Source organism: Rhopilema esculentum, chromosome 10, assembly GCF_057945365.1.
Source record: "Rhopilema esculentum isolate cy_ngs chromosome 10, ASM5794536v1, whole genome shotgun sequence".
In the NCBI taxonomy this organism is placed as follows: Eukaryota; Metazoa; Cnidaria; class Scyphozoa; order Rhizostomeae; family Rhizostomatidae; genus Rhopilema; species Rhopilema esculentum.
This window is the reverse complement of record NC_142824.1, coordinates 5,425,747-5,439,775: the sequence shown is the minus strand read 5'-3', so window position 1 is coordinate 5,439,775 and position 14,029 is coordinate 5,425,747. Positions and strand designations below refer to the sequence as shown.

At 37.7% G+C, this 14,029-nt stretch overlaps 1 protein-coding gene across 2 annotated transcripts in view; it reads left to right on the top strand.

Annotated features, from left to right (window-relative positions):
• Positions 1-12,942, top strand: part of LOC135684518 (uncharacterized) — a 30,507-nt gene extending 17,565 nt beyond the window's left edge. The window contains exons 15-17 of one of the 2 annotated variants that reach the window (XM_065200107.2): positions 427-555; positions 3,040-3,308; positions 6,667-12,942. In XM_065200107.2, coding sequence (XP_065056179.2) covers positions 427-555; positions 3,040-3,308; positions 6,667-6,769 — 501 coding nt within the window. In that variant the 3' untranslated portion in view covers positions 6,770-12,942. The remainder of the gene's footprint in view (positions 1-426; positions 556-3,039; positions 3,309-6,666) is intronic. The other variant, XM_065200116.2, reaches the window with a different exon arrangement.
• The last annotated feature ends 1,087 nt before the right edge of the window (positions 12,943-14,029 follow it).

Genomic DNA, 14,029 nt, shown 5'->3' with positions numbered 1-14,029 from the left:
TTTTAAAATCGGAAGAAACATTTAAAAACTCATTTTGAGACCTTTTTATCGTCTTATTTGATAATTGTGTTATTTAATGTTTTGTGACATTCGCATATTACTCTTTAACAGCCTATTTAAATACCGGACTTGATACCGGACTTGTTTGTTAATGTTTTACCGCAATGCTTTTTATCCAGTTCTATGTCAAGGCAGCTGCTTTGCCTTGCTAATTTCCTATCCATTCGTCATGCTTTCTAACCTTGCGACTTTGCTTGATAAAAATCTGTAAGCGAAAGTTAGGGAACTGTGATTGCAAATGTTTATTCTTGCTTCTTTGTCAGAGAGGAATGAAATGAAAGACGTTCGTGTTTGCTTTTTTGGCACTGATATTCTGAATGTTCTCTTTCCTTTTCCCCTGAACTTATATTTTCTTTCCTTTGATAGGTGGGAAGTGGTGCGCCTCCAGTGCAACGCACCTGGGTGTCATCTTTCATGCCTTTTACTGCCACCCAAAAGGTACCCCAACGACCTGTTCAACGGACAAATTCTAATGCTGCTGCTTCCTTGACAAAGGTGAGCGTTTCATAAAGTGAAATTTTTCAAACTTTTTCCTCCGGAGGCCTTACTTCTGCTATCATGTGAGAAAACATAACTCAAACAAGTTTACCCAATGGAGACAGTGCCGCAAGACCAGCATATCATTGATATCTAACGCTGAATGATTTCCAGTTACTCATCTTTACTTAGGACAGCCACGTGGATTTTTATTATTCCTCTTAATCTTCAAGCTCTTTCTTTAATGGGTTAATATTTCTAAGTTCACTTGTTACAGTTCATATCAATTTGCCCCAGTTTTCCCTAATATAGTTGCCCCACAAAAACTTTCAAGAACATTTTCTTTTACACAAATTCAATTTTTTTTTCTTTAAGATGCCTAATGCTTCATTTTTGTCACAAAAGACTATCCCCGATCATTCAGTGACATTTTATTTTGTGGTTTTTACAGCAAGTAAATCATAAAGCAAATTATTAGTCCTTTGTAGTATCTTTTGGTTGTTCCTTCTCAATCAAAAGTCCCATAGCGCCTAAGATCTTTCATTTCATGCACATGTTGACTTGGCCTAAGCCAAGGCCTAAGCAACTGCGGTTTTGATTCTTGCTTTATAGACTGACATATAATCGCAAGGTGTGGCTATGCCTTATAGATCGTTTAGGCTGCACAGTGAAAGCGTCCTAGGCCATAAACAAGAGTTTATTGTGTTTAATATATATCCCCTCTGCTACCATGCAAAATGCTCTCATATCACAGCACTCACAAGCCCTTATTATTTAAAGGAGGAATGATAAATAATGTGAGGTATCCGTGCATATAAAGAAATGGCAAAGGAAGTGCTCGTTAAGCTGCTCTGTGCTTACTGCTGGATACTTGATAGAAACAACTATGTCCTACAGAAAAAACTCGAAGAAACATTTAGGAATTTTTTCGTGACCGTATTCTTTATAAAGCATTCTTAGTTTCAATAACCGTGAATAGGCTTAACAAAATATTCAGCTACGTTATCTTGAAAGTTTTAATTCGGCGTTTCATTGTGTATTAAATAGTCTCAGCAACTATAAAACTGAGCAGGATTAGAGAAAATCTACTTTTTAGGCTTGTAAATATGATTAACACAGATGTCAAATACAAACAAATCTACACGGGTTCTACTTTTCTTAAAGCCCGCTATAAAAAGGCTCTGATTATTACATCCAATATCAGATTGATAAATACTGTAAAGTATTGGCTTTTTTATTTACATTAATTTCTTTAATATTTCCCACGGAAGCCTACTGATTGTTATTGTATAAATAACTGTTTTGAAAATATTTCTGTGTAATAGAGCCAAACAAAAATTGATTACTCTGCGGACCCTGATTGCAGGCGGCATACTAATATACTGTTAGCAAACCCAGATTAGCTACCGCACAGAGCTTTTTTAATCCGACCATGAAAGAATTAAGTTTAGTTCTGAAAATTATCTTGCCACCTTGCTCTGCCTACGATGTCAAAACTGAAAGCCCACGCAGCTTTTAACATCTGTCGCTTTTGAACCATATTCCAAAACAAGTTTAAAACTTGGGAGAATGGCAAGCGAGGGTAAAGTGCTAGGGGGTATCAGAGGGCCGACCATATTCCAAAACATAGTTTAAAATTTGGGAGGATGGCAAGCTGGGGTGTAGTGCTAGGGGGCCCAGGGGGCTGAGCCCCCCTTGTTGATGTCGAAAATTGGCAAATTTCTACGTTCGCTATTGTTTTTCGCAACATTTTCTGCAAGACCCCCCCTTGTTATTTAGTTAGCACTACACCACTGATGGCAAGTAATGATTACATGCAGCCAAAAAGCAGAAGATTGTATAACTAAGTTCATATTGTTTGCAAATTGATAGGGTTCATGCCCCCTTCCTTTTTGAAACACGGGTGTAAGTTACAAAGTTAAACCCCTTTCATTTGGAGGAGAAGCGAGAGAGGCAAACACATATCTGACTGGTACTTAGAATGACCCGACAAATATCATTATACATTATGTAATGCAAAGAAAATGAGGATTTTAGAGGCACGCTCATTATACGTCATCGGAATCCCTGTACTCATTTTAGTTTTGTAATATGTGGAGGTACAGGAGCTGTCATTCACTTGTATCTCCCGCCATCAGATACGAGCGCTATCAATAATTGTTCAGGTTTTTTTAAAATTTACGAAGCTGCCACGATCAAATTTGTCACTTGTATATCGTAATTTGATGCCATCGTCAACAACGTGTTTGCTTTGGTTGAATTTTTCACTAACGTGAAGAGTTTTCCTTGCGAAAGAAGCTGCTAGTTATTTCTTTTATCTGGGTTTTGTAATGGCCTGCCGAAACCTTATAGGAACTTTGAATGCACTTTCTTTGAATGCACTTTCTTTGAATGCTCTTTCTTTGAATGCACTTTCTTTGAATGCATACATTTTTACATTTTTATAGCGTAATACATTTTCTAGCTGTGATAATCTACAATAGTTATGTTTTTCACATCTAGTCATTCACCGAGATGTTTGTAAGTTTCTTGGAAGAGGAATCGTCTGGCGGCAACCGTCGCCCGACAACCAATCAACTTACAGCTTTACTGATGGAATCTCCAAAATCATCCTCAACGCCATTCAGTACCAGATCAGACACAGGCCAAAAGACGGAATTCTTTGCGCCATCAATGTCTGTTTCAAATCCACTTCTTGTAACTCCTCAAGATGCCAAAGATTTGCATAATAAGGCGTTCAAAACGAGTCTGCCTCTTTTGAAAACCGATATGTAAGTTTGTTTTATTTTCAAAAAGGAATGAATCCAGTAGGATTTTTTCTGTTCATGTGCCTACTGTTTCTTTAACTTTAATTTTTTTATCTTAAGATATATCAAATCCTCGGTCAGTTGTAGGTACAATTCCGGCATGGTCGTGTTTATATTTGTATGATCTAGAGAAGGGTTGGGCAACCTTTTTTGAGAGTGGCCCATATCCTTCAATCTTTATCCTTTAGTGGGCCAAAGGTAATAAGAAAAGCGAAAATACGATAATTGTAATAAAATGATAGTTATAACAGTGAAAATTTTCATTTAAATTCAATTACATTACAATAACAAACCTCTCTTGGACATAGATAATTTGCAACTGGCAACTAGCCTGGGTTTACAAGATAAGACTATTTCAATCATAGGTGCAGAAGGTAACAAGAACAACCAAAATTGAAAACGAGGTTATTCAGGGTTTAGAGAAATTATCCTAGGGGGGAAATACAAAATTATTCACCAGTCAACTTTTTAGCAAACCAAAAAATTTAATACAATTTTATCATCTCGCGGGCCACAAAAATTCTCTTCCCGGGCCGGGTTCTGGCCTGCGGGACGTAGGTTGGCAACCCATGATTTAGAGAGATGTGGCGAATAACGTTTAGCAAAGAAAGAAACTGGATATAGCTTGGCCTGAGAAAGTCATCGGTTGAAGAATTGAGACCTTAGATCTTCATCTGCTGGATTTATCGACTTTAGCATGAAGAAGATAACGACGAAATAGATATTTATAAATAGCTGTATTCTTTGTTTAAGCACAGGTAGACCAGAAAGACACATTCAATAGCAGCTGGCAACCTGATTCTGTTCTCAATCAGTTCTAAAAATTCCTGGTTTGCTGTGGCCTTAAATCTAGTTTCATTTTGGTTTCATCGATTTTAGCTTATCAGCTTCTCTAACCAAACGACGTGTTCTGATATCAGTATTCCTTTTTGTATTGTTTAATGTTAATTCACCTGGCAAACCATCTGAATTTTCGTATCGGATTGTACTTCGGTCCACAAACTGGGCTGGCAAAACTAACAATTTATGCTCCAGGTTGCTGGCGCGCCATCCCAGTGCATATCAGCGCATAAATCGTAGAATGTCATTATCGAGCGTCCTTCTCCGCCCCTTTTGACCTTGCCAACCGCTTTCTCGAAACTTGTCCGAATCCCCTTCAACTTTGAACAACTTCTTTCTCGAGTAGCTAAGTCTAAGTTTCCATCCCTAAGAGACAATTATTTAAGTAAATTTCAGTCCGGTAAATCTTTCTCCCCTTAAACAGCTATTCGATTTCTTTCTTTTTTTTACAATAAGGCTTGTAGGCCGAAATTGCCCATCGCCAACACAATCACTATACTCACAAGTTAACATAATTACAAATTAGCAATAAATTAGCAAACAGCAAACAGCTTATACAAAGATAAACAGATGAAAAAATGATTATGAGCTAGAAAGTTTAAGTTACGAGGATATGCACGTAGAGGACATCCCAAAGGATTCCCGTGATTCAAAAGCCAGCGATATAAAATTAGCTATGGATATCAGACAATCCGTATCTTCTTGACTCGACAACCAGATAAACTTATCACAAAGGTCAAGGGATGAGATTTATGGAAATTTTGAATAAATCATAGATAACATATGAATTCCTAGCAGTCTCGTAAAGGGGACAAACTAATAAAAAATGAATTTCGTCTTCCACAGCAGTTTTATTAAAAGATTGACAATATGGACATTTTCTATCAATCCTAGGAATAGGATTCTTCCCGTATCTACCTGTTTCAATCCTGAGGTTGTGAGCACTGAGACGTAGTTTTGCAAAGTTGGATCTTTTCTTTTTGTTTTCAAGTCTAAGTAATGCTCAAACTAAAAAACAGTTTTGAAGGATGCGTATGTACAAAGCTTGTTATTGAGAATAATTTGTTCTCCTAAATTTTCCATAATTTTTGACCAAAAATGGGAAGACACACTTGATTTCACGATAGAAGAGTTATCGGTTGTGTGTATTCTGTAAAGGGTCATCAGGGAACGGGCAATACTGACCCAATTAGAAACACCGGAATCTGCATCATTAGTTAACATTTGAAGAGCTCAGTATGCATATCTTGAAGAATCAAGATTTATCAAACGAATATAAAATTTTAAGATATTAATATGTCTTTGTTCAAGCAACGAACAACGTCCCAACTCCGCATAAACCCCAAGAGACGTTGTAGCTCCTTTAACACCTAGGGTCGACTTGCAAGCCATAAGATGAAGTTTTTCCAGGCATTCCCATGTACCAGATCCTCATACATCAGTGGCATAATTTAGGATAGGAAGTACTGTACTGTCAAATAAAAATACAAACAGTCGTGGGTTGAAACCATCCCATTTGTTGCTTTTGGACAAAAGAGCAAAGTAAGATTTACGAGCTTTTTGCTTAATTATATCAACATGAGCACTGTAGGAACCATTAGATTTAAAAGTAACTCCAAGGTATTTGTACTCATTGCATTCTTTGATCTCTTTATCACCAAATTTCCAAATTTTGCACGCCTTAGATTTTTTCTTGTTTTTTTGACAACCATTATCTTGGTTTTGGAATCATTTATCTCCATATTAATAGACATGCAGAACTGGTTTAGCTCGTTTAAATGGGATTGCAGATCATGAGCAGAATTAGCTAATAAAACTAAGTCATCAGCATATAAAAAGGGTGCATATATTTCTATTACCTAATCTGACACCGGTACAAACTCTTTACAACCGAATAAATTTCCTTCATTCGATCCTTGTTGTTCCTCTTCGCTTGTTTCACTCCGCTTTGCTTTTGATCGAGAGAACAGAGCGTGACGAAACACGGTCACTGTCAGCTCCTAGGCCACGCTTGTAAAATAGAGCATTTTTGCGTCAAAATGGTGCCAAAATTATATCTAGTGGTGTTCTGAAAAAGTCTTTGATTTGCTTCAGGATAAGGCTTTCTTTAAAGTGATTAGTGTCATATGTTAGGAGCTGTCGCAATTAAATTTGTAGCGAAGGCCCTCACCCTCTAAATTGTCTGTCGGTTGTCTATTCGTCACATCAAGCGCGGATCTTGGAGATGCAGCTGGAAAATGGATTATGGCTCATGTTTCAAGGCTGTAATTTTTTTGCGCTAAGCTAAATTTGTTACTTAAGTGAAACAATACCTAGGAATGACCGCTCTTCTACAGTGCTTAACTGAATAGGCTTAAATAGAGAAAGCAATATGGGCGAAAAACATTTTGATACTTTCATTATGAGTAATTGCAGCCTAGCAATTTTAAGAATGGCTATTAGTATATAAAAATTACTTGGTTATGTCTCATTTACTTTGCAGATCTGCGGCATCGACGCCATTGTTCCCCGCTCCTGGACAAGAAATACCGAGAGTGCATACATCCACTGCCAATTCTGCATTGCGAACGATGCTTGCAAAGTAGGCATCATCTAAACTTTAGGGAAGGATTCTCAACAAATTTTTTATCAATTTATATGGGTTTTGGTAGCTGGGCTACAAGCGATTTTTGGGTATTACTGAAATTTACTAAACTTGCTTTATATAGGGTACAATTAGCAAGAAATTCACTTTCAAAGTCAAAATAAAAATGAAGATTCAAAATTATGAGTTACTGGCCTAAATAATTGACTACCTTTCGCAATTTTTTGAGACAGGGGCATTCACTTTGACATGATTTTGAATTGGACATATTCTGCTATCCAGATGTTGCGATGATAACGTCTCTGAGAAGTTTTGACGTTTAAATTATAGATGGGAAATTTCCCTTTAACATAACTGTTTGCTGTTATATAGAGATAATTTGACTATTCTTAAAACAAAGTATTTGAATGAAATTGAAGTAGAGTTTTTTGGAAACTATGTTTGATCCAACAACCAGAAGATTACTTTGTCTTGGTTGAATCCTTGAAGTGAAAACCGATTGCGGCTTGACCGAAAACCAGTCTATTGTACATGATATTTAAGGCAAGTCCCCTTAGACTATGAAGGAAGTGTTTAAAGCTTCCTTTCGTAGTTTGAAAATTTTCTAGTCTTTTGAAATGTTGTATAACGTTTACATTTGAGTGGTCTCATTGAGATATCTCTTTCTCTTCATTTATGTTTATAAACTCCCCACCTTCCAAGTCGTCGTGATCAGAAAGGTGCCCTGCGGTACGAAGAACTTAAAATCTTCAGAAAAACTAAATGTCAGTTAAACGCATTTATTATGAATGTCCTGTATCGAAGCCTGCCAACGCTCTGCTTCTCTAGAAACTTGCTTTTGTCGAGTTATCAACCAAAGCGAAGCCCAAGGAGAGGTAATTTAGTGAAGTTAAATTCGAACTTTGAAGGTGGCCATTAAGTCGACCTGTGGTAACAACATTTTTACTTAATTGAACTATTTTCTGTTCGTCTAGCTGTCTCACCATAGTTAATTGAAAAAGCTTTTTAACAAAGCAATTGTGTCTTAACGACTCGATATTTAAAAAATCAAAAGCTGAGAAAACGTTGCTTTTTGAAAGAATGTACTAGTCACTCCACATTAGAAAGGTATCGAAAGCGAAAGACCCGTAATTGCTCTTATAACTTGAGTTTTAAACAGATTTGCCTGTCGAATTAAGAAAGGGAATGCTTTCGAAACCAAAAAGAGATTTTAAAATATCTAACTTTTTTTTAAAATTGCTTCTAGCGAGTTGCTTTAAAACTACTTCCAAAACTACCTCATATAGTTTAAAATATATTCTAAAATTTCCTCTTGAAATGTATGATTGATGTGTAAAAGTAGCAGCAAGAACGATTAAAAATTAAACAAAGACATACGCTGATAAAGGGCAATAGTTTTAACCGTGTCTTGTTATCAAAGAATAGTTTTTGTGAGCAAATAAGAACCCATTTCGGGGCCATTAGCACCTTGCAAATGTGCGAAGAGTGTTTGTGATTAGATTTCATTCAATAAATGTGTTGTTTCGATGACAAGAAAAGAGGCTCAGCAAGTGAAGTGACAAAATGATTTCGCCCTAAGCGAGTTTCACGTTCCACGTTCCATGCGCCCACACGTGTTCCATTATTACGCAGTTCTCGGCTCGTAGCGCCCTGAATACAAGTGAGAATTTTTTTTCGCAGAGGCATTATACATGGCTTTGAGAAACACAACAGTGAGCAGCTGGTAACATCTGGTAATGAAAGAGTAATTTACGGACCTGATTTCAGGACCGTGTTAGAAAGCACACTTCTAGTCACTACTTTCTTGTCACCAGCAAGGCATTTAAGAAATTTCCCTCATCCGTTTCCGTGGTTACAACCGAAAGGACAGAGAGTTAGCGGGACAAAAGCAGTGGCCCTGCTTTCAAAGGAAGTCGTGTAGAATCTAAGGCCGATTATAAGAGGTCCACGTTTTGTTTTTAATGTGAGCATACACATCTTTGCTCAATCAATTATCGGTTGGGTTGAAGTTACATGCTGGTACATTAAGCAAAGCAAGCGGCACTTCCTATGAGGTAATCTTTATAACAAAGCGAGCATAGTTTTACAAAGGGCGCATTATCTGCAGACCTTTCATAGACCTCCCTTTTGTGTACAGCCTTAATGGAATTGAGGCTACTGTACCAACTACAGTAATGTTTTGTAGGAGCAAATAAAATTACAACAATCAAACGGGGATGAATTTTTTGAGGATTTGTGGAGCTACAAAAATCGTAAGGTAAAGCAAACAATAAGGGCTCCCTTGAGGACATGCAAATCAAGTAGTTTCCCTAAGTATTTTTGGAATAATTTCAAGATTTGTTGACTCTGCTTGCAAGATACTGCTGTTAACCGTAATCGTAGCACAGTCTCGGAACATTCTCGCATATAGACTAGGAAAAGTAAGCGTACCAGCGCAAGTCATAACGATGTTGGTAGAGTCATTTTCTCTCGAAAGAATTAAGAGGATTTGGGGACTTCCTATACCTCCAGACAATATGCATAACGAGATGAAGTTCAATTATCTTCCCTCGCTGTGTGTGTATTGCATCAAGAGAAGTCAGATTAGGCGGTGTGACATCAAAATACAACACATTTCTTTTCGAGAACAACACGTGGATAGAACACATGTCATTTTTCTTTGAGAAGCGACAAAATCAAAGGCCCAGTCAAAGACACCTGGTCCTGAACAATGTCTGTATACGGTTACCATAATGCCCAAGGCAAACATTTTGCTGAGATTAAGATAATAATCAACCTATTTATCGCTGCTTGTTACTACCACCGATCAGGGGTTACTGCATCCTTTTTTCTTGTTTTCTGTGATCGCCTCACCATCCCGCTGCTCGGTTTAGCTGTAAATTAAATCACGGAAGCACCCCTATCTTCAATTGGTGTGGTTTGAGCACGATACCCCTAGGGATAAAAGCAAGGTGACCGTTGGCGTGCTGAAGGCTTAAACCACATTCAAAGCTGCCCTTCATGTGGGCCGAGTATAGGGACATCTTTTTTCTAGATCCGTAAAAGCTGACAAAAATAATGTTGACAACAGGGTGTGTCCAATTTGGGCGAGGCTTGTCAAGGTTTTAAAAGTGGTCTCAGACGGTTTTTTATCTGAAACATTTTTGAACAGTTTTTTTTTCAATTTGACTGCCTTAGAAAGTAATGAAATCTTTTCTCCGATCTCGTTCTGATAAGATGTCTTTCGATAGCAAAAATGTAATTTGTTATCAACCTTACAAAACTTAAAAATTGGGAGGCACTGGCACCCCAACTCCCCCCATAACACCCTTTTTAAGAACACAAAAAACTTTCACGACACAAAAAGTCAGGGGCCTCGAGAACCATGAAATAGTCAAAGCTAAAATCCTGATGATCATTTTTGAAGAAGAGCCATTTTTGAAATATTGTCAATATTGGCAACAAAAACATTAAGTCATATTCCGTTCAAATTTTCATATTCCGTTAAATATGCTATTTATCGTGGACTAAAACAATGTATTGTAGAAACTGGCATATCATGATGGAGGCTTATTATTCACGGGTGACTTCTTACTAATTTTCTCTTCCAGGATAGGGGTTATTCGATGGGGGTATGCACGAGGGTGGCAATTATGATGACTTACGGCATCTTACGCTGGGAAGCAAAGTCCTAGTTACGTTTCATTTGTGATACAGCTCTCATGAGCATCAACCTCAATCCCTCTACAAAATTAATGCTGAGTTTTGCCAATGTTTACCTGTTAGCAAGATAAAATTAGGGTACTGTTTCAAGAATCGCTTGGCGCGGAGCATTGCCACCCAAACAAGCCTCCAACCAAATAATGCATATTGCTAGATAACCTATCCAAATTCTCTAGGACTTTCTGATAGGTATGCCCTGTAGAGTTATTGAATGGACCACTTACATATTTCATGTCCTTGTTACTGTGAATCTCCTTTTAACGAACGTTTGAAACTCTCCAAACTTGGTCCACTTAAAGGTACACAAACATACGCATAGTCGCGCATAACATTTTCTATCAATAAAATCAACTTAGAGATAAACTAGCGAATTTTAACGAGTCGCTTTTCAGCATGGATGGAGAGGCCCCGGTGGCCCAAGAATTCTTTAAAGAATGGACTCATCATAGGCAACGCTGATGGATGTCTCCATAGGACGATTCAAATTTTGATGAAATAGACCATAACTCAAACTAAATTTTATTTACCAGGAATATGTGAGAACAGCTTACTCTGTTTTTTAGAGTTTTCTGAGAATGGGTATGTTCCAGTTGGCATTTGCTAGTGGGATCTGGTGTAATAGTGCTAGTTTTTGAAGGACTAGTTTATATCGACGGTAACGATAGGGTGGATGTATTCTTTTGACAAAAATAACCCTATTACACTGGTATATTTCGGCATAATTGTGTCGTATTTTTGGCATACTCTTTAGGGGCCAAGGTAGCCTGTGCTCGCAATTTTTATTATGAGATAGGGTCAGGGTATGAAAATGTTTTCCGCAAAACCTCCACTTTCCGAGTGAAGTGTACCGCCGGGCCCCCAACCCCCTAAGTACCTCCCCTTCAGCACTCAAAATAGGATGTATCCCCCCGAGGGGTTACTCCCATTATGGCATAACAGGGGGTTCCAGTCAGGGTCAATGAGGGCCAAAGCTAAGATGTTAAAAAATTACCCACAAATGTTAGTGTTTTTTTGACAATAACCCTCAAATGGTAGCACAAGGAGGGAGATTATGTTCGCGTCTGGTCCTTCTTTGACAAATTTCTTTGCCATTGACTGTTGTTGATTGTCTATAATAAATCGCAAGCTAGACAAAGCCGTTGTGTTATTCTCGAAACTGGGCCATTTGGTAGCCATTTGGTAGCCATTTGGTAAGACCCTCAAATCGACTGAGCCCCCCTTTCGGGCCTTAATGGAAGTACGCCCCCCCTGAGATGTATCCAAAGACGAACTGTACCCGTGCCCTATACAAGAGCCTCGTATATCGTTGTTTTTCGATAACAGCTACCATTATCAAAAAGAGTAGTTTGCCATTCCGTAGATTATTGAAATGTAGTAGGAGCAAATTAGGGAATGTAATAAGTCACGGGGAATCTAGCTGTTTATACATTTAAAAAGCGTGGGAAACAGGATATTAGAAATGAAATATCGCATGAAAAAAAAATTATTCAATCGTTTACTTAGGTACCTTTGTTTTTGTCTTCTTAAGTATTTTAGATTACAATTATTGCAGCAATGTGATGTGATCTTTGTCGTATAATTCTCTTGCGCTACATTTCATTGTAATAGATTGAGGTTATTTCGAGCAATTTGTATTATTGAAAACAACAAGCCTAAGTAAACTATGAGTGAGTGAACGGTTATGCAACACTTGAACAGGCTTCTTAGGTAGTCCAGACTTCTAGCAAGCCCCGCGCAGCCATTGGGCTAGCAGGGGTCACCTCCCCCACTTTTTGCAATAATAAGAAAATTTAAAAAAAAATTATTTTAACCAGACTTTGGATTGTTTACTTTAACGGATTCTAAGAAATAGTAGTTCTTTTTGAATGGGAACCCTTTTTCGTTCCCTTTCTTGGTGTTTTAGCTTGTTTAATGATATGTTGTAGTTTCTAACTTAGTTAGCTTGGTGTTTTATTATCCTGAAAATTCTCCACATGTCGCCTTGTGGGGACATTTTAAAGGACCTTTCACTGATCTACTCTCTGGACTGACCCTTAACGCGATTTAGCAGTTTTGAACGACATAAATATAAATTTTTTATCAAAAACGACGTCAGGAAGCTCGTATAAGCGACATTTTTGGTAGAATGGCATGTATAGATATGGTGAAATTCATTTTACAAAGCCTAATATGACGTTCTCTTTGAAAAGATAACAATTAACGGCAGATGATGAGCCAAAGCACGCACCCTTTAAGACAAAGTAAGTATTGGCTTTTGAAAGAAACTGGTTTCCTTACGGTGGCTAGAAGTGTTTCCTCTAAATTTTTTAGCGACGCATTTGGCGGTCATTCAGTTTTAAATTCCTATATGAATTTTCTTCAATGCCTATCTGACCTGTGGAACCTTCTTATTGCTTGGTATATTCTGTCAATTGCCTTCCTTTGAAATCCTCATCTTCTGTATCATGACATACTGGGTAGGGGGCTTTGCGGAGGAGATACAACTTATTTGTTTTCAGTGGTTGGTGAAGAAGGACTTTGAGCTGGAGGTTCAACAGGGGTACGTGTCTTCAAATTTTGGGAAAATTCCCCTATTACAAAAAATAACCCCTTTAAAACCTTTGGAATAGTGCTCCTTTTTCTGAAACATAGTGCTTTTTTATACCTGTGATGCCCTTTAAACTTTGAAATGCCTTCGACATCTCTGCTGGTAAATTTGCGTCTTGAGCATTTTCTCTATAGCTAAGTCCCCCTTTTTTTTCATCAGAAAGATATACATAAGGAAAGAGAAAAAACCCTGTATTTACGTCAATATAAAATCTTAGATTGTTTCATTCTACTTTTACTCCACCTAACCAAAGTCGTGAAGTTGGCCTGTTTTTACATGCAGTGCCGTCGGAACGAAATTCATATTGGGGGGAGGGGGGGGCTGCCCATTGTGTTCCTTCTCATTCAGTACACTATTATAGAGGAAACATACTACAGTTTGACAATGATTGAGGGCTCCAGCATCCCCCCTCCGGTTCCGCCGGGCCTGCATGGCATTTTTTCAGACAACTTGATTTCTTTAGATATAGGAAATCTCTTAATCGATCCATACTCAGATGATTAGAGGAACAACTGAATATCAAAGTTTCTATTTTTTTGTCTAACGTTGCAAGAAAATCATAATTTTGATGGTCATCTTCCTTTATTCAAACCACAGCAGTCGGAACTGTGATATGCATCAAAAGCGTATTTTTATAATGATGCGTACTTAAATGAATTTTACACATATGAAACATTATTTTTTGTAGAAATAGTATAGTACTGTCTGGGAAATGATTTGAAAAATACCTGCAGCTCCATAGCTGAAGAAGCTTTCAAGGTGAGTATCCAAGCTAGTCCGGCAAATGAAGGTTGCCTCACTCACTTTGATAGCAAATGAGGCCTTAACACCTCCCTGGAGCGAAAAGGCTAGCAATTGCACTGCTTACACTCTATTAATTCAAGAACAAATTAAGAACAATCCAGCTTCAGATTTTCGAAAGAATTAAGTACAGTCAGCCAGAACTTAAATTTACTGGCTCTTATAAAAAAA